At 55.1% G+C, this 20,187-nt stretch overlaps 1 protein-coding gene across 7 annotated transcripts in view; it reads right to left on the bottom strand.

Moving 5' to 3' along the window:
• The window catches only part of TMEM151B (transmembrane protein 151B), a 28,089-nt gene extending 8,391 nt beyond the window's left edge, over window positions 1-19,698 (bottom strand). Inside the window, exons 1-4 of one of the 7 annotated variants that reach the window (XR_010027137.1) lie at window positions 19,573-19,698; window positions 10,633-12,612; window positions 10,456-10,550; window positions 170-5,320 (exon numbers count right to left, since the gene is read on the bottom strand). Coding sequence is in view for 1 of the 7 variants with exons in the window: in XM_063151994.1 (XP_063008064.1) it covers window positions 11,176-12,612; window positions 19,573-19,665 (1,530 nt within the window). In the remaining 6 variants the exon portion in view is untranslated. Of the gene's footprint in view, window positions 1-169; window positions 12,613-19,572 lie in introns of those variants that run through there. The other 6 variants (XR_010027135.1, XR_010027136.1, XR_010027134.1 and 3 more) reach the window with 6 other exon arrangements.
• Window positions 19,699-20,187: the final 489 nt, after the last annotated feature.

Genomic DNA, 20,187 nt, shown 5'->3' with positions numbered 1-20,187 from the left:
GACAAGGCACATACTTGAGTGAGTTGGTCCACTGACCACCCTGCTCAGGAGATATCGGGGAATTAAGCAATGAGTTGATTTCCATCCCCTCCCACCCTCTGGGCAACGCAGGAGCTTCCCATGCCTCTGAGCCCTGCCCAACACCACAGACCCACTGCTGGCAACCACCTCAGTGAATCATCTGAAACTTTTATTACACCGATTTGGTTTACAATCTTTGTACTTTGATATTTCCAACAAAAAAGGCAACATTGTGATATACTGTTTGTACATATATAGAGAGACAGACAGAGCTAGATCATATTGACAGAGTTGAAAAGTAAAAACCGTTTCCCAGTGTTCACAAAAGGATTTGTTCACCACGTACCCGCTTCTGCCTTGCCCTGCCTGATGGATACAGACACCGAGGTGCCGCTGGCCCCTGGCTGACAGGACCTTTACCTGCACCGTGTCACGCCCACATAGATCAGAAAGGATGGAGTGCAGGGCTGCCCTGGCAGCAGGGGTGCTGACAGGGCTCAGCCCCAAGCCCTCACAGGTTTGTGTAGTCCCTTCCCAACTACTGATGGATGCTCCAGGGGCTACGTCCAGAAGAATTCCTAACCAGCAGTAGCAGCTGTGAAACCTCCCTACCTGGGCAACTCCCACTACTTGTTTCCCATCCTCGAGACCGAGGTATTGAATATACTTATTTATTTTTATTTGCATTTACAAAATATTTTCACTGGATGACACACCTCAATGAGATGAGAACTCATGTTCAGAAACAGCAGAAAAGACCCAGATCAGCAACAGGCTGATGAAGCAGCAGCTCCAGCAGCGAGGGTGGGGGTTTAATGGGGGTGGCCTGGTCCTAGGCAAGCCTGCCTGTGGCTCCAAGGACAGGGCTGCAGCTGGTCAGCCAGTTGTGCAATGAAAGCTCATGCTTGGAGGGCAGCAATGAGATCCTGCAGACATGCTAGCAGACACACGAGGAGGAACTGGCCATCAGAGCCAGTGAGAACAAGGGACGGAAAGAAAAGGGCTTGGGAAAACATGTCATCACCAGAACAACTTCTGACTTGCTTTCCAGGAGCTTTTTTCACTGCTCATTTTCCTCCTAACAGCTTGAGACTGTTAACACCACTTAAGCACCCTTCAAACGCACTCCTGGGCTGCCACATGCAGGAATGACTGGACAGGTAGCTGTTGCCTGGAGAACTCTTTGCCTTCTCTCCCATCCATCTCTTGGCCAAAAAGCAAAGTCCAAACCAAGCAGCCTGCAGCACTTGTCCACACGCAAGACCAACAGTCAACTATCTGCCAGTCTGCCAGGGTTGAAACCATTTCAAATGCCACACACTCTGGCCAGACAGCAACAGCAGATTGTTGGAGTGTGAACATTCCTGCTGCTGGTGGGTCACTTGTCAGCTCCGGGTCCAGCCACCACAGGGTGGGTAACTAGCTGGTCACTGTGCTGAGTGCAGGGCCAGAACAAACCTTAGCTCTCCCATGAGGTCTATCTCCAAGGCAGGCTCTGAGGAGGGGGCGTCATTTGTGGGCCTCTGTCTGGAGGAGAGAGCGAGCTTGGGCACTGCCACCACTCCCAACACAGCATCAGCAGCACTCAGCAGTCAGGCTGGGAGCACCCCCTCACCCACCCCACGGGTGTGTGCCAGAGAGATGGTGGGACAGGGCTGGCCGGAAGGCAGAGAAGGGGGAAAGGCCCTCGGGCTCTCCCCCGGGCTGAGCGGGGCGTGTCCCATCAGGCCGGAGCGGGGCACCCGGCTGGCTCCCTCCCACAGCAGATGGCGAGCCCGGCTCCCGCTGCTCTGAGCAGAGCGCACACGGCAGCAGGAAACAGTGGCCAGCTTCCCAAGCCTGGCGGTTTCTGCTCACAGAGACCCAGGCATCGATTTGCAAGGTGTCACACTGGCATATGTCACAAACAGGATGGCAGGTTGATTTTGAGCACCGACTTGGGGAGGAGGAGCAGGCTGCCACAAGGATGAGCAGAGGCTGTGCACAGATATGGTTGCCGTGTTCAGCCTCCCTTTGCTCCCATGGACTGGATTTGTCTAGGCTGAGCTGTCCCTGCCCGTTTGGTACCTGCTGGCCCTCTGCACAGTCAGCCAGGGTGCTGGTGGCTGGGTTCACACACAGGGGGTGCTGAAAATGGGGGTCCTGTGCACTGCCTGTGGGACAGCACAGTAGGGTGAGGAGGAAACAGCACGCTTCTAAAACATAGTACCAAGCATTCCTGCCCTGAAACACATGCAGACAACTAACACAAGCTCTCCCAGTCACTGGGAACCCACCACTGTATTCCATCACCCCTACAGCACGTGTGCCTCATGTCCAGCAGCTTCCCTCCAACCTCAATCACCTGCTAGCCCCGTGTACCACCCTGCTGACATGGCAATTTTGGCTAATCTAGATCCTTTCATGCTTCTTCAGTTGCAGTGAAGAGGGATGAAGCCTGAGCTCGTGTAGCTGGGAAGATGGGAAGTGTTACAGAGCCAAGCCCTGCATCGGCTTCCCTAGGTGGAGGGGACGGCTCAGAAATGAAGCGTTCCTCCTCCCTACAGGGCATGCCTGAAATAGCCAGGCTTGTCAGATCCCTGTCTCTGGCTGTGATGGATTAGCCTCTCCAAGGCACAAGGCAATTTATTCATTAGTGACATTTACACCTTGTGGCCATCGTGGTTGATGACACGTGCTCAAGCTGTCACTGCTGGGCTTGGAGGCGGCATTGCTGCTCCAACAACGCAGTGCGACATGGCCTGGGCACCTCAGCTTGGGAATACCTCCTGCCTTCTCCTCAGCCAGAGCATGCACAGATTGCCTTGAAAGCCCCTCTGTTCCTGAGCTTCTCAGGATGCCCTGCTCCATTTCCCTCCCACCCTCCCTGCCTTGCAGCACCATTGCTCCAACACTGCATCCTCCTGCCCCATTTTGCCTTCTGTCTCCTGTAAAAACCACCACCTTTGCAAAGCCTTTTACAGATGTTCTCAACCATCTCTCTTCCTCACATGTGTTGCTGAGCATTCACATCCTATTCTGCCCTCAGTCAGCTGCCCTCAGCCCCAGCAGAGAGCACAGAGTCCATGTTTGCAGACTTCTCCAGAAGATATGCTGCTTTCACCATGATGCTGTCCCCTGCTCCCTCACTGCCATAACAGCTGACCTGCCTCTCCTCTCCTCCCTGGTCTGGAGACCATGACCACCAAAACATCAAGGCCTTCTGTCTTCTAACTTGTCCTGAGTTAGAAATTCTCTGGGAAAGCACCAAGTGATGGCAGGATGTGCTGCGGTTGCTCTGCAGCAAGCAAGCAGTGGGCACGCCAGGGCAGGGAGCGCTGCTGGAAGGCTGTGCGCAAGCAGGGATGGTGAAGTCTGGCCACCAGCATGCCTGTGGTCATCATGCATCTGCTGGCATTCCATGGGACTCAGCAGGGAAGGACCAAAATGATGGGAATGCACGGCCTCGGAGGAGTTCAGGGGAGGGGAGTGCTTTGGTTAGCTCAGAAGAATGACAGTTTGCACATCAGGTTTGGGCAGGGTGAGAAGAGCTGGAAAGCGTTGTCCAGGGAGCAGATCCGGCAGCTCTCCAGTTTCAGACAGCCAGCAATGGATTACCTTGTTCTCAAACACAGCTTGCTCCATGCTTTTATCCCCGCTCCCTGCCACTCTCTGCAGCAAATGTGACACTTCACACCATCTCCTCACAGAAATCAGGTCAGGAGTTTCCTCTCACAAAGAACAAGCAATGCTCTGTCACCCTGAAAAGCCCTTGCTGCAAGGGTGGATGGGTGTCACCACACCAAAGCCATAAACATATCAACCCTCTGCAGGGCCACAGATCCCAGCTGTGCAGGAGCATGCAGAACCCCACCCTGCCACATCTGGGTGGATAGCCACATCACACCTCCAGGGGCAGAGAAAGATTTTAAACTCTGGCCTCTGTTCCTGATCAACCTACCCCACTGCAAAGCCACCATCCTGATCTGCTTTGGGCATTCCTTCTCCACCAGCATGGCACATTACTAACAGAGATGGAAGGAGTGGAGAGTGTAAACCCACATCATCACCAAAAATCTTTTTTTTTTTTTTTTTTTTTTTTTTTTTTAAGCAAGGAACAGCAATGTGAAACACTTCTAACAGCTGTTAAGGCCTTCCTGTGGCATTTCAGTTTGAAAAAGCCATTGGCATTCCCAAAGTGAAATCCTGTTATTTTGGGGTCTGGCTGTCATTGCTGTTTCCCCAGCGAGCTGAGCAGTGCTGCTCCATCAGACACACTGCTGCTCTCACTCCCCTCGGCTCAGCCCCTGGGGACAGGCTCTTCCTGGGGCAGGTGCAGCACAAACAGAGCCCACCAGCTCCTGCCGGGGCTGAGCAGGAGGGGATGCCTGTGTTCAGCTGATCCTCCCCCTGCATCTGCTTCTGGAAATGTGCATAGACTCAGACTTGGGATTTTCCAAATTTTCACCCTGACTGGTTCATGGGCTGCCATCCAAAGTCTGAATTCATGTCACGGCAGCTGACGGCGCTGCTAATGGACGTTGGGACCATGGGACTGGTACAAAGCACTACGTCATCTCACCACATTCTAGCTAGGCTTTTTCTTTCACTAATGTGAGTAGCTAAGATTGCAGAAGCAGCTTGTGCTGATGGAGAGTGAAAGAACCTCATGTGTCTGTGTGTGAAGTTATTTTGTTCTACAAAATCCACTAATTATAATCACAGTAGGTGATCCATCCATTCACAGAGTTCGAAGGACTGGGGAGGGTTCAGGATGGGCACCAATTTCTCACGAGCTTCATTTCCCCCAAATGAAGTTTACAAAAACCAAACAAACAAACGAACAAACAAAATGGCCCAACAAAAAGAGTCTTCCTGGGGAATGGGGGAGGAATAAAACCCACTTAGCTTTCCAGCAGCCACTGTGCTTATTCTCAGTGCTGGATGGCCATGCTGCACACTGTAATGGGCTCCTGAAAATCTGGCAGCTTCTGGAAGAGTTGCATAGGTGGATGATATACCTGTTAGTAGAGCCTGTTCACGAGCCGCAGGAAGAGGAGCCTGTTGAACTCCACAGGGAAATGTCCCTCCCCCAAGACAGACATGAGGTAAGGAGGGAAGGAGGAAGGGCAGGCCACGAGGCCATGGGTCTTGCAGGTTCAGTTCTGTCCTTGGGACCTCTTTGAGCTCAGAGGCAGAAAGGCTGTGGTCCTGTGGGAGAAAGCTCCTCTCCCAGTGCTGTGGAGGTCAATTTGCTTGTTAGTTTGCTTTTGAGGGAGTTGACGAGATCACATCCATAATGTTCCCCTTGGCAGAGCAGCTGTGAGGCAGTAGAGCAGAACAATTCAACCCACTGCTTGTAGAAACTACAGATATTCAGCATTCATTCATGTTGGCCAAGTCCCAACACAAAATCTATGCAGCAAAGCAACACTGTGACAGATCAATTTTTCAGGACTCAGGGACAGACCCCTGTGAGGAGCAGCTAAGCCAACCTCACATTAGTATAGTACCACTGGCTTCAGTAAAATTACCCTAGGAATGAACATAGCCCATTAGTTTCTACCTGAAGTGTGACTATGACCCCTTTCCATTTTTTTCCAGAATGCCCACAGGGAAAACAGCCCTAGGCAGGCTCAGCCCCAAGTCCCCACTGGGGTCCCAGGTACTATGAACCAGCCTTTGGTCCCCATGCATACCTGGCTCAGTGGAGAGTGTAGGCCCAAGTGCATCACAGGAAGCAGCAGCACCAGATAGAGCTATCACTTGAACTACATTTCATTTGTGACATTACCTGGATCCAGATCATGTTCCTACAGACTTTATTCTAACCACTGAATGTGAATGAAACATGATCAGAAGGACATACCCCACCTGGAGACTCACAGAGCTTTGGTACAGAACATCCAGGTGGTGGTGTGGCACTGCAGACCCAGCCCCTAGGGCGACTGCAGCAGAGCAGGAGCACACTGCAGCACAGTCTGTGCCCTGCTAAAGGCAGCACCCTGGTGACATTAGACAGCACTACTGAAGCCATGGTTGGAAAGGCTGGAAGGAGAGCTTAAAAGAGATTATTTGTCCCACCTGCTAATCAGCAGGTGTTGTTTTACTGGCATTGATGCTACCTATCTTTCTTAAACTTCCACTTCATAAATATTTTCCTGCAGTTCTCACCCCATGGGCATCCACCAGTTATTAAACAACTCTGCAGCCTTTTGAGTGAAGAGACAACAAAGAGGGCAGGGACCAGATGGATTTCTAAAGTGCATTTTATGGGAAGCAGAAAGGAAGGGGGGTGCATTTGTTTGACAACAGATGAACAGCAGGATGGAAGGCTTGGCCTTGGCCATAGGCTCAGATTCCCTCTCCCCATACTAATGAATGCCCCTAGAGCTGCTCACCCTGACAGCCCTCTCTGACACCTCCCTCCTTGGTGTGGAGTGAGACAGGACACACAGAGGGCTCAAAGAAGCACCACTTGGCTAGTTGGTGTCATCAACCGGTTCTGCACAAGCAAAGTGCTAGGCACTATTTGGGAAGCTTCCACTGTGTTGAAAGATAGATAAATGGGTGGTGATATGTCTTGATGATCAGGTAATCCAGAGTTTCTCACACACTTCTTCTCTCTCTCTCTCTCTCTTTTTCTCAGTTCAGAAAAGCTGGAGAGCTTTGAAGTACCTGACAAGTATATTGAAGAGTGGGAAACACCAAATAGCCCAAACCAATTGTCCAGCCTTGCAGCAGTAAGGACTATCCCTCTTCTGGGTTGCATTAGCACCATGAGGGGCCACAAAGAGGAGCTGGTAGCATTCCTGCCTCCCTCCTTCTGGTATATGAGGGAAGTCTGCTGCTAAGTGCAATGCTGAGCCTGACTCTCAGCCCATGGAAAACTGCAATGTTTGAATGATGCATGGAAAAAAACAAACCCATCTGACTGCAGAGATCCTCCTAATTATTGCCCCCATCATACTGACAAGCACCCAGCTCTGACCTTCCCAGAGGGTGATGTGTGCTGTCCTGCTTTTCTTTGTGCAAGCAGCCAGCAGCTCTGTGAGCTCTGCTCAATTCAAAGAGATCTTCTGCACCAGGAATGTGGACACAGCCACCCTGACAGGCATTGACCAAGGCATTGCCTGCCTTTGGTCCTCCTGCCTGGGCCAGGCTCAGAGCAGGAGTGACATACTCGCTGCACAGTGAAAACTTCTGCACCACCGCTCAAGCCAGGGCCTGGCAAGTGAGATCAAGACTCTGGGCTTGGTGAAGAAAAGGCTACAGATAAGAGGCCTGCTTGTGTCAGGAAGGCCATGAGAAAAAGGAACAGAGCCAATTAGACTCACCAGTCAATGGAGGAGAAGTAATGGGATTAAGCTACAGCAGGGAGAACTCGGGTTAGATGTAAGGGAGAAGGCTACCCTGAGAGGAGCAGACTGGGCCCTCGAATGAGCTGCCAGAGGAGCTGGCATCACCAACGTGGAGACGGCAGAGAGCAGAGACACGTCTCAGGAAGAGCAGGCACCTGGCTGCTGCACAGCCCAGAGCTGTGGTGGGTGGTGTCCATGTGCCAGGAGATGGGACCACTCCACCACGGAGAGGCTGCGTGCCAGAACAGGGACAGGCCATCTCTGGGTATCTGTGCTCGTAGCCTGAGCCATAGGAGAATTACAGCAGCTGCCCTTGGCCCACTGTGCACTGTAGCACTGTGTTCTCTCACCAACTAAGGAGAAAACCCTCTTTGCTGGTAGTGTCCCATGCCAGGAGTAGTGTCCCATGCCAGGAGACAGGAGGGAGAGCCCAGCTTTCTGCTCTGAACTTTCCTGCCTGACTAGACATGCCAGGATGAGCCCTAGTTTCAGTTTCTCCTCTTCAGCTCCACCACTTCTCTGTCAAGCCACCAGGCAGCTCCTGTCCCTGCTGCCCAGTCCTGCTCCCCTACCATGTCCAAGTGCACCATCTCCCTTTCCTGAGCCTGAGTCAAGTCCCCAGCCTTGAGAAAATGGAATGGGATGGACCAGGGGAGCAGTTCTACCAGGTGCACGTGGGTAGCACCAAGAATATGAGGGATGCGATCTCTGAGAAATCCTGGCATGCAGTGGGGAACACTGACTAGAGGGGTCCCACTCCTCAGGGTACTGTGGGTCTGGACCAGCCACAGACAGAAGCACTGGGACCTGGCTGCAGCTGGCACCAGGTGCATGGGGAAGGTGTTCAGCAACAGAAAAGACTCTATGGATCCTGTGGGTCAGAACAGCAGCCGTGCCTCAAAGATCCACCTGGACAGACCACCTCCAGAATAATATTCCATAGGCAAAAATGGGGCCAGAGGAACAAGGCCAGGCATTCTCATGGAAAGCCCCAGAAAGCCAAGGACAGGTGCCTGAAACTCTGCTGCAGGTGCTAAAATCTGGGGGGCATAGAGACCCTGCTAATCTGTTCCTGTTGTGAAGAATGTCTTTTCCCCGGGGAGATAAAAGGCCTGCCAAAACTGAGATAAATCCATCTGTCCAAGGCACCTTGGAGGCTGGAGATAGAGAGATGAGCCATTACAGCCTAATTTAAGCAACAGTGCAGATTTCAAAGAGAACATGTCAGGAAGGACAAGCAGGGACCTCATTCCTCACTAATGACCCATTGCAGCTCCACTGCCTCAATTCCCTGGGACATACAAGCACACACCATTATCTCCCTGGAGTCAGGAGAACACTCCACACTGGCCTTGGCTTACATTAGGCCCTTGGAGAGAGGAGCACGAGTGCACAGCGAGCCAAATGTCATTACTAAGCAAGGAAATCCCAGGGCTGCTTTCGCCCAATCTGAATCTATGCCAAAAATAATGAGAACAAAGTGCAGAGAGGGATGTGCCTACATCAGAGACCTTAATCTTCTCTGTCCTCCAAGGGACCCTCTTCTTTAAGCCAACATCTAGCTCTGGTAGTGAAAGTAAGGGCAGAAGTAAGGGCTAAGACAGAATCATAAACACAGTGAAATTTTAAGAGACTTCTTGTTCAAACCACTGTTGTTTGTAGTTTAGCACCCCAGATCCAGGAGGACAAGCTGACTTGAAGGGCAAGAGACACTAACCAGGATATGCAGGGCATAAAGAGCAGAACAGACTGCTCTGGGGAAAATGAAAAGTGGAGCTCTACAATGCCCACAGGTACTGACCACTCCAGGTTTGCCAGCAGGAGATGACTTTCAAAATAGGACCAGTGTGGTACATGGGTGCATTGCAGCTTCCTCAAGACCTGGGAGGCAAAGCAGTACAGCAGCACGATGAGAGAGACAGACCCCTCATTAATAGCTGGCAGGAGGAAGATGGCTGGACTAAATACAGTGCCTCACTGTTCTGTGACAGATGGGGAGGCAGACACCAAGCACAATGCCCAGGTGCCACTGGACTTGCCCTTGTCACCCCAGATATGCTGCTCTTAGCTTTTGTTTGCCACAGCTGATGAGGGAAGAAGGGTGAAGCTGAGGAATAGTGCTGGAGAAATCGCTGGCTGATTTGGCACGCACTTCCCAAAGAGCTGACTGAAAAGGAGGCAGCTTTTCTGAGAACAAGGACACAAGAGATCTGAGGATGTGTTGCTGGAGGAGGAAAAGCTGGGTGTGTGCATGCTGCAAACGCTGTTGCAGCTTCAGTGACACGAAGGTTCTTTGCCCAAGGTCACTGAGATCCTTTCCAGCAGGGTAGAAGGGGCAGCACAAAGCTAGAGCAACCTGCCCTGACAAGAGCAAGGCAGAAGAACCCAGTAGCTAATGAGCTAAACAGAAGAGTCACCTCGCTTCTGACAGCCTGACACCTCCCTGCAAAAACCTGTTGTGCAAAATGTTTCGCTTCAATCAGGTTTTCCTCTAACATATCCCCAGCCTCTGTTCTGCAGAACATCCCTCTTGGCAGTGCCTCCTGCACCAATAGTGGGGTACCACAGAAACAGAATCCTTTTGATCCTCCTTTTCCCCAGCCAAAGTTCCCAATGCTCCAGCATGCTTTTGCATTTGTCCCTGCTATCCCCAGAGCCCTCTGCCAAAATGAGGCTTCCAGGAGCCTGCAGCTCAGAGTCCACAGCTAGAGCCCAGCTGGATCTCATGCAACATTCACTTGTGCAGACTTGCACCAACCTGCTGCTCCATTATCAATAGGTGAACTGTAGCTGAACCTACCAGAAACTTCCTTGATGCTTGGCTGAACCAATTAAGACTCACTTCAAAGCCAGGAAGGGTCCCCAGCCACTTGATGTGCCACCTGATACCACAATGTCTGTTCCAGTGCCATCCTCTTCCCCTTCCCCAGCTCACCAGGGGCCTCCCATTTTCTCTTTCCAGCTGAGCCCTCTTCCAGCAAACACATCAGTAGTGCTGCAGATCTCTGCTCCATCTCGATTTGCACATTCATCCCTTCCCCGGTGCTGCATGCCCAAACAGAAAACCCTTTACCAAGGGGATGCTGACTCACACCTGGCACACCGAAACTTCCTCAGGAGCTGAGCATGAGATCCTCTGGAGGCAATGCCATTCCCAGCAGTGAGAAAAAATAACAGTCGGAGCATGGTCTAAAAAAAAAGTGGAGAGGGTGGGGAACGGGCAGGGGGAAGGGGAAGAGGCGGATTCGTGGCTTTCAGCCTTTGCTCTAACCTGCCATTGAGCTCCACGTGCCTGGGCACCCATGACCTTCTGTCAAAGGCAGCGACACCCTGCTCCAGGGGCCTGCTCTCCTCCACCCTGTCGGGGCTCTCGCTCCAGTGTGGGAAGCAGGGTGGGCAGGGGTGCAGCAGGGTGCTTTTTGGTGGCTGCTGGTTCCTTGGAGCACGAGCCAGCCTGGAGCCAGGGCTGGGAGCCAAAGCCACCCCCTCCCTGCATCAGGCCTGTCGTTTTATTCCCCCCTTTGGGTCTTGATACCATGAATTATGGTTTTGCTGTTGGTTTCGCTGGGGTTTTTTTTTTTTTGCATGTGGTGATCGGTCGAGAGTTCTGTGCCATGTCAGGGGGAGCATCAGCATCCACCCCTGGGGGAGGTCAGAGCCACAGCGGGGGAAGCTTTTGCTGGCTGCCGGAGCAGGATGCCATGTCCACTCCATCCTGATGTCCTCCTGGGCTATCCCCCTCGTGCTCCTCTCCCCAAATCCTGCGCCGGCTCGGGCCGGGCAATGGACAACGAGATCTCACCGCCGTCTGCTTTCACAGTGAGGTCTCCACACAGGACCCATTGCGATGGAGGTGACGGTGGTCGTGGTTCAGGCAGCCTTCGTTGCGGTGTACAATGAGGACGGGGAAGTAGAGGGCATCCTGATAAGGAGGGGGGTCTTCCTCCTCCACAGTCACCTGGCTGGAGAGGCGTGTCTGCTCGGTGGGGCAGCTCTGCTCGTTGAGGCTGCCGCTCCGGCTCTGCCAGAGGCAGCTGCGGCGCGAGCCGTACAGGCGGCCCAGGGAGAAGCGGCTGCTGCTGAAGGGAATCCTGGGGCTGCCGTTGCAGATGCTCAGAGCGCTGCGGGAGAAGATGGAGGAGCTGCTTATAGTCCTGTGGCAGCGCTCGCAGTTCTGCCGGTAGCCCCCGTAGCGGCAGGCAGAGTAGCTGGTGCAGCCGGAGAGCCCCACCAAATCCATCAGCACCGCTTCCGAGTAGCTGGGCACCAGCTGCTGGTTGGAGCGTATGTGCCACTCCAGCTCCGTGCTGTCCACCGTGTTGACACGGGGCATCCTCCGGCAGAAGGAGCGCTCCTCGGCCGGCGTCACCGCCACGTAATCGAACCCAAAGAGTTTTTCCACGTGGTAATGGACGTAGGAGGTGCGGTACTCATTTAGCACCCGCAGGGGCCAGGACAGGGTCAGCAGAGCTGCCACCCAGAAGACATAGTGAGATACGTACCAAGGCAGGTTGTCTGGGTCGGAAAAGGCCACCATGTATTCCTTGAAGTCCACATTTTTGAGGTGCATCCCCTCCCTGGCCTCCATGTAATCGTCTAGGCCCTCGTTCTCCGTGAAGAAGCGGGCCCGCTGGGTCAGATAGGAGTTCTCGGACTCCACGTTGGCAAAGCTGAAACACTTGGTGAAGCGGAGCCGCGTGGCTGGGTAGCTCTCCAGGTCGATGAGGTCCTTGGAGATGTCCTTGACCCCGCAGTTGGAGTAATCAAACTCGGCCTCTGCCACGTGGGTGTTGACCCGCTCGTGGTACACCTGGGTGGTGGTGTAGGCGTCCCCGTTGCGGTAGCGGGTGACCTGCCGGGTCCTGCGCACGTAGTGGTAGCTGATGGCCTTCCACCAGATGCAGGGGGTCGCCTGCTGCATGCGCTGCACGCGCTCGTGCACGCTCTCCACGTCCACCTTGTACTGCAGCTCGTTGCGCGTGTAGCAGTGCCAGCACTCCACCAGGTACACCACGTAGAGCATCACCAGGAAAGCCAAGGGGATGTAGACGTAGCCGTTGGAGCAGGGGCTGTCATGGTACATCATGGACTTGCCCTTGTAAGCGCTGTCGAAGGTCAGCCGGGTCACCTTGGTGACGTGGCACCAGGTCATGGCTCCCATGCAGCCATACATGAGGAGGGACAGCAGCAGGCATTTCCAGTGGGACTCTCGGCACAGGGATTTGCTGAGAGACTGCTTCACTGGCCGCTGCTGCTCCGGGGCACCGGGGAGAAGAGAGAGAAAACAAGAGAGGAGTCAGTAGGCTGCAGGGGAAGGGGAACAGGGTGCTGTGGGGGCACCTATAGCTCTGTGAACACAGACCAAACAGCAGATGCCATGGGGCTCCTGGACTCAGCGGGCAGGGCTGGGATCTCTCACAGGATGACAGCCATGCAGGGCAGGCAACTATCACCTCCATTTCTGGTGCTCTGCCCCTCCCTGGGAGACAGACAGAGCCCAGCGGGACATGGGAGAGAGAGGCAAAGGATAACTCTGTCAGCCACACCCTGAGCATCTCCTTTCTCCAACAGGGAGTAAACTCTACCATTGCCACTTCCCAGGAAGAGCTATTGGAGCACCAGATAAGAGTCTGGGTGATCTCCTCCACATTCCTCAGCTCTTGCACCCACCCCACCAGCACAGGCAGCTCTAACTGATGTCACCCCACCTAAGCCCCTCACCACAGCTCATCCCACTGCACAGGAGTCTCTCCCCCACTTCCCAGTAATGACCAAGAGCAACATTGCAATTCCTCCACCAGGGCGGCACAAGCTGCCTGGTGTGCCTGTCAGATGGAGAAACAGCCCTTCTGCAGCTGGGAAGGGCTGTGCTTGCTAATGACAATTCCCACTACAACACTTGGCAGCCTAAGGAGCTCTGAAGTGCTTCTCAAGTGCTTTATAAACCATACCAATGAGAAAGTACTTTTCCACTATTGAAATGGAGCCACCTCTGGTAGGAGAGAAAGCAAATATGGAGTAACATCCTAAAAAGTGTTCAGGCTGGAAGGAAGGAGCATCCTACCAATCTGCAGCAGCAAGGAGGGCAAGGGGCCACTCACAGCTGCTGGCAAATGTGCCTGCTTGCGCTGGGATTCAGATGTGACAGTCCACACTTCTGAAAGAATTGCTCTTAGGTCTTTCGTGGTGAGGAAAAGGCAGAACTTCAGCAACACGACTTTTTAAAGGGATCGCACTGGTGCCTTTACCACAGTACAGTGCAGGGCTTCACACAAACCCATGAAAAAAACTTGGTTGAGGAAACCTCTGTCACTCTGTAACACTCTGAAGTCTCAAATATTGATCCATTGTCTCTGAGATCTGACATCATCCTACCCAAAGAAAGAACAGACAAAGTGTAACTATTTGCTTTCTTATACAGAAGATTTCATCCAGCAATCTCCAAAGGTGCAACCTGAGAGAGGGGGTCAAGACCCCCAGCCTTATGCAGGTGCTACCAAATTCACTCAGAGGCTTCAAGCTTTGCTCTCCCTCTGCCCCTACAGGCAGCAGCAGCTCCTGAGCCCACCCCTGCCATGGCAGGGGCCAACACCAGCTGTAATGACCCTGCTCACAGCACTGCAGTCCAAGCCTGGCTCTATTATTCTCCACTCCTGAGCATGCTGGGCTGGAGAGGTCTCTCATCCAGGAATCCCAAACAACTGAATGGGCTCACACTGCTAGGAAGCAGGAGGGGCACTTTCACTCTGGTATGAAAACGAAAAGTAAAGCAGAACCAGAAATCACGAGGGCACTAGCAGGTCTAGCGACAGACCTGGGCCCCTTCTTTCCTTTAAGAAATGCCTCTTGCTCTTCTGAAGAGCCTCTCGTTCCTGGCTTGGTGCTCTAGAGTTCCACAGGCCAATCTTCCCTCCCCACCCCTGTCAAAGCCTGCCAGTGGGACTTCTGTCACTGCCCTCATGGATCCTGCCCAAATCTCCAGCAGAGGTTTCTCTCCTGGAGGCACAGAGCTCCCCTGCCTGCCCACCCCAGCAGCCAGCCCATGATGAGCGGAGCAGGCGGCACATCCAGAGACACCACTGCTGGCACAGGGAATGGTGGCACATCCCACTGGCACTCCCAGCCATCAGTAATGCTGAGCTGCTCTCTTTGAAGCCACTAGCAGAGAGCAGGACCTGGGGACAGACGGACAGACAGACAGAGCCCAGGGCTGGCAGGTGGGTGGTGCTGGCCTGCAGGCAGCTCAGAGAGGTGCAGGGTGGCACTGCTGGCATGGACACATGTGCAGCCCAGTCTTCTGACCACTGCAGCAGGCTCACAGTCATGGGGCAAGGAGGCAACCCCAGGTAAGAGAAAAGGGAGTAAGGAGAAGAAAGGGGGGCCTTTCAGGAGGCAGAGCCACCTGAGCTGTGCTCTCCCTCCTGAGGTCAAGGCTGCAGTTACCAGAGCCTGCTCAGACCCCTCTGTCTTTGCCTGGTTGCAGCACGGCTCTCCCATGCTGGAATACTGTGCCACTGCCCAGGCAGCTACAGGCTTCCTCTCTCACTGCTGCCTCCTGCGTCGCAGGCTTTCCCTGGCAGCGGCAGCTCTGCTCTGCCTGCGAGGATCTAAAGGAGCAGCTGAGCCAAAGGAGGAGCGTGGGGAGGGTCTGAACAGGGCCCTTGGGTGGTACATGCCAAGCCTGGGGTGTCTGTGGGGTGTGAATGCTGAGAAACAGCACCTTGTTTAGGAGGCAGACATGCAAACAGCACAAGGAATAAAGCAGAGCACCCAGCTCATTCATTTGCCAGCTGGGGAAGGGGCACCAGAATGACAGGTCTTTGGACACGTCTGTCTCAGAAAAGCAAACTCCACCTCACGGTCAGTCCCCAGCCCCTGGCACTCTGCACTGCCCGTGTCGCAGGAGAAGGGACACACTGGCTGCCACCCTGCAGAGATGTAGGCAAGCCCCACTGCGGTTACCCACCCAGGGCAGGGAGCACGATGCAGCCCAGGCTTGGTTCCAGGAACTGTGTTAGCAGGGCTCTGGTCCATGCATTAGTCTCCTCCTAGGACTACGCAGTACTCAGATACTGCAGCGCTTTTACGGGGTCACACTAACCCCTGCTGTAAACTGTTTACAACCCAGCCTTGTCCCAGGCTTTTGGGGCAAAACACACACACCTCAGCTGCTCTGGTGGGGGCTCCGAAAGCTGAGCAAGTGCCAGTGACGGGATACAGCCACAGCAGACAGAGGAGGAGCCAGATGCAGAGTCTAATCCCAGTAGGAACTGCAGCATCCCTGCTCCTCTCCCAGGCTGCAAAGGGCTCACAGGAGCAAACAATCAGCTCCAGAGATTCCTCTGCAGAAGCAGCTGAATAAGATTGTCTCCTTGAGCTCTTAACCAGCCTTGGATAAGTCCAGCATAGCAAACAAGCAGATGAAAAAGCTGGGGAAAGAGAAATCTGCCTCAGAACAGTGTCACTAGGAGGAGATCAGGCACTGATATAAATGCCATCGTCATCTGCCCGCTGCAGTCTGATGGAATGAGGCAAAAGACTTGCCCTACTTCACTGCAAACAGGGTTTCCCTCCATCACCAGGAGCCTCCCTCACTGCTCAGGCTCCAGCACTGGAGAGTGGTGAGCAAATCTGCTATTGCAGGTGCACTGGAACATCCCTGCAGAGCTAGGGGGCAAGGCTGGCCATAGCTTAGCTGAGCCTGTTGTGGGATCCCAACCAGCTCCCTTCCCTGTGCTTCAGTTCACCTCAGGGAATGCATGGGGCAACCCACAGCAGGTGCTAACTGAGACACAGCTCGGGAAAGGCAAAGGAGGGCTGCTGCTTGGGCCTCCCCTCCCTCCTGCCTGGCACTGCCTCTGACACTGCCCTGAAGGGGACAGAGATGGAGGCCCACACCTGCAGCTGCTGCTCGGGATGTGTGGGGAGGGATGGAGGGGATTGAGGGCATGGAGGAGATGACTCACAAACAGCCGTGAAGCAAAAGGAGACACCCACAGTGCACAGGGCAGAGGCAGTAGAAGAGGGGACCCCCAACACTGCTTGCACTAAAGTCCTTTGAGGTCTGGGGGATTCTCTTTTAAAAAAAAACAGTCTCAAGGGGACAAACCTGCCCAGCACCTCAGTGGCCAAGTACATGGGTCAAAATCCCTTAATCACCCCTGCAACGTTGATCCTGCAACTTTGAATACTAAAACCCATCAAGTTCTTCAAGCTACTCCCAGTAACAGCCTGGCCCTGGCCCCATCCACTGCCCCCTTTTTTAACAAGCATTTCCATGTCATTAGCTCCCATGCCTCTCACCTGCCTCTCCCTGCAGAGACCTCTGTGAAATCTCTGATTCACCTCCAGAATGCTAAACCTTCATATTTCGAGACAGCCTGGGGTTCAGAGGATTAGGTGTCCTAGAGACAGCCCTCTAGAGGGCTGAATAAACAACCCAAAAAAAGCCCCAGAGCAGCAGCCTGAAGGCCCAGGTAGCTCCCGAGTGCCAGGTGGTGGCAGCAGCCTGCAGGGGACTCCAGAGGGACTCCTGAGCATCAGTTTCCATGGCTCTTCCCCAGGATTCACTTACATCATACAAGAAATGAATAAACCCTGATTCCTTTGACCTCAAATCCCCAGGAAAAGGGAGGTAGGGAGGATCCAGTCATTTCTAGGAATTACCATTGTCTTTGAAGGCTCTGGATGGTCCCAGCAAATACCCACATCACACACCTCATGCCTACAGGTCCTGTCTACAAGCAAGAGGTGGCTCAGTCCCAGGCTGGCAGGGTTGCCAACTGCAGAGGACAGAGGAAGGCTGAGCATTGACAAGCCAGGGAATCCTGCCAGCAGTCAGCTCCTGCAGCGGTACCAAGGTCTCCATTTCACACAGCAGCTTGGAGGAGGACTGCTTCCTTCCATCAGATCCCCCCTGAGCAGCAGGACAAGGACAGGTTTTTGCTGGTTCCCAGCTGAAGAGCTTGTCCCTTGGCGTCTCCTACCCTCCAATTATGCACTGAGGAGTGAAATTCAGTTCACCACCACTGAGTGTGGGTGTAGGCATGTGATGCCAAGATGGAACAAGGGCTCAGTCAGCTCTGGTTAGCAGCTCTTGCTACTTGCCTTGCTGGGACAAGATGAGAAGCACCCGAAGCCCTGCCTGGCTCCCAGACACAGCAACCTGAGATATCAGGATGAGACACCTTCAAACAGGACAGGGCAAGTTTCCCATTTTCCAGACATCTCCCCTGGCTTCCCACTCACCCTGGCCAATGGACCCTGACATGGGATTGAGCCACACTGCGGGGACACTCGGCAATGCTGGCACCAGCAGCTGGCTCTGATGGAAACCAGGACATTGCACAGCCTGTATGGCACTGCATAGGCACTAGAGGGGAGGAGGAACACTCTCCCCTCCTGGTAGTTCTGAAGACAAGAGGATTGCACTAGGTCAGCCCATGAATCCAAGATTGCCACTAAAGTCTCTCCTCATTGCATCAGATGAGACACCAGCAAGCGCGGCACCATCACGAGAGGCTGCAGCTTCCCTCTCCTCCACCAGCTGCTTCATGCAAGTCTGTGACAGCTTCTGGCCACAGGAAGGATGCCCTTAGCCTAAACAGGGCAGGTCATGGACTACAGCCCTACTGCCTGCCCCCATGGAGTGTTATACTGACAGCCTCGTTGGCAGCCACCACAGAGTAACTGTGGTGCTTGGACAACCTTATAATCCCTGCGAGCCAGGGGGCACTGTAGGTGAGGGAAACTCATCTGGGCACTGCCCCTGCTACACTTTCACCCAAACTGGCTCCTGCTCTGGCACCTCTGAAAAGTCTGTGCCATCTAGAAAGTAGAACCAGCACTGCCAGAGCACTGGCAGTAAGAGACCACATCACAGCAAGCACGTCCTCACAAGAAAAAAGCACCTCACAGTTTGGCTACCCTCGTCAGGATCTGTTTGAAGAGCTGGGCTCAGACCATCAGGAGTTGCTGAATGCAAGCCGGAAGAGAGGAACAGACACAGAGTATACAGTATTTGTGCAGCTTCCCAGTCCTTGAACTTCAGCATTCCTCTCCTGCAATTATTTCTATCTAAATATAAATCTGTATATATAGCATAACCGTGCATGGGCATGCATGTTCTGCCCAAGCCAAGGAGGCAGAGAATACCAGGATTATGCAGCACTCACAAACTGCAGCTCCTCATCAGCAGAAGGGGAAGTGATGCACCAGCTTCTGAGTACCCCCAAGCTGCCCTTTGAGCTGTGGTCTCTCCAGAGAGGGCAGCCCACCACCTGGAGGAGAACGCTGCCCTTCCTACACTGCCTAGTTCTCCTCCACGGGTCAGCAACCCCATGGCCTAAAGTGAGTCCCACCAGTCAGAGCAGTTGCCTTCCCTCTTCTCGGGAAGCCCAAGCTGCAAGCAGGCTCTGTAGAGGCAGACAAAAGGGCTGGCACTCCTGCCTCCCAAGGCACAGGGCACCCTGCTCTTGACCCTTTCTGGCGTCTGCTGCCTGGACTCCAGAAAAGTCATCTGCTGAGGGAGACTGCAGCACACCTGGAGGCAAAGCTGTGTTGGTACCTGGCCTGCCCCAGTCTGCACCTTCCACTTCTCCAGCTGGGAGCAGCCGCCAGCCAGCAACAGCCCCTGGCTTTGCCACGTCCCCAAGCCCTCTACCCTGCTGCCCACCGCGTCCTGCCTCACAGCGACCCAGGCAGCTGTGCCACATCCTGGATGCGCCCAGAAGCCAGCGCACAGCACGGAGAGGGTCTCCACGTCCACTCCTCCAAGCATAACAAGCTCTGCCCGCGGCTGTAAGCCCAAACGGTGCCCCGCGCTTCTCGTTTCTGATTTTTCCCTTCCTCCTCCATCCCGGCCACTCCAGCTCCGGCCCCCGCTCCGGACGGCGCTGGCTGCTGCCTCCCTTGCAGCGCCGGAGGCTCCGCAGCGATCCCCAGGTGACTGGCAGCGATGGAGAGGAGGCGCGCCGGGGCAGCCCTTTGGCGGCAGGGTAAGCTCGCCCCCAAACCCCCCGTGCCCCCCGGGCCCGCAGCGGGGCGGGAGGGGCTCCCAGCGAGCGGCTCCGTACCTGTGCGGGCAAAGCCCGGCCCGGCCCGCGGCGGGGCGGTCAGTGCCCGCGCCACGCAAAGAGCTCGGGCAGGAAGGAAGGGTGGGTGGGTGGGTGGTGGGAGGCAGCCCCGGGCCGGGGGCGGCCGCTCTGCTCACCTCCTCTCTGGCCCCCTCCGCCTCCTCCTCCGGAGGAACCGGCGTGCTGCTGCCTCCCTCGCTGGCGGCGGCCGCCGAGGCCGGGGGGGACATGGCGGCGGGGGCGCCCCGCTGGCGGTGCCTGCGGGCTGGGCAGCCGCATTATCCCGCCCGCCGCCGGGCGCTGCCTCGCCGGTGGCCGGGCGGGCGGCGCGGCGGCGCGGCGGGCGGGCAGCGCGGCGGCATCGCCCCCAGCCGCGGCTCGGCGGCAGCGCTGGCCGCCCGCCGGCCCCGGCCCCGGCCCCGCCGCAGCGCAGCGCCGCTACACGCGGCGGAGGGCGGGCAGAGCCGCGGTGGGAGGGCCGCGGCGGAGGCGGGGGGAACGGCACGGGGGTGGGATGGGATGGGATGGGATGGGATGGGATGGGATGGGATGGGATGGGATGGGATGGGATGGGATGGGATGGGATGGGATGGGATGGGATGGGATGGGATGGGATGGGATGGGATGGGGATGGGGGCACGGATCCGCGCCCGCCCGAGCGGAACGGCGGGTGACCTTGAGGCGCCGGGCGGCAGCGGAGAGGGAAGGAGCCCGGTGCAGAAGCCCCTGCCGAGCCCCACCGGGAGCGGAGC

Source organism: Melospiza melodia, chromosome 3, assembly GCF_035770615.1.
Source record: "Melospiza melodia melodia isolate bMelMel2 chromosome 3, bMelMel2.pri, whole genome shotgun sequence".
Taxonomy (NCBI): Eukaryota; Metazoa; Chordata; class Aves; order Passeriformes; family Passerellidae; genus Melospiza; species Melospiza melodia.
The sequence above is the reverse complement of the archived record's forward strand: the minus strand, read 5'-3'. Positions and strand labels throughout refer to the sequence as shown.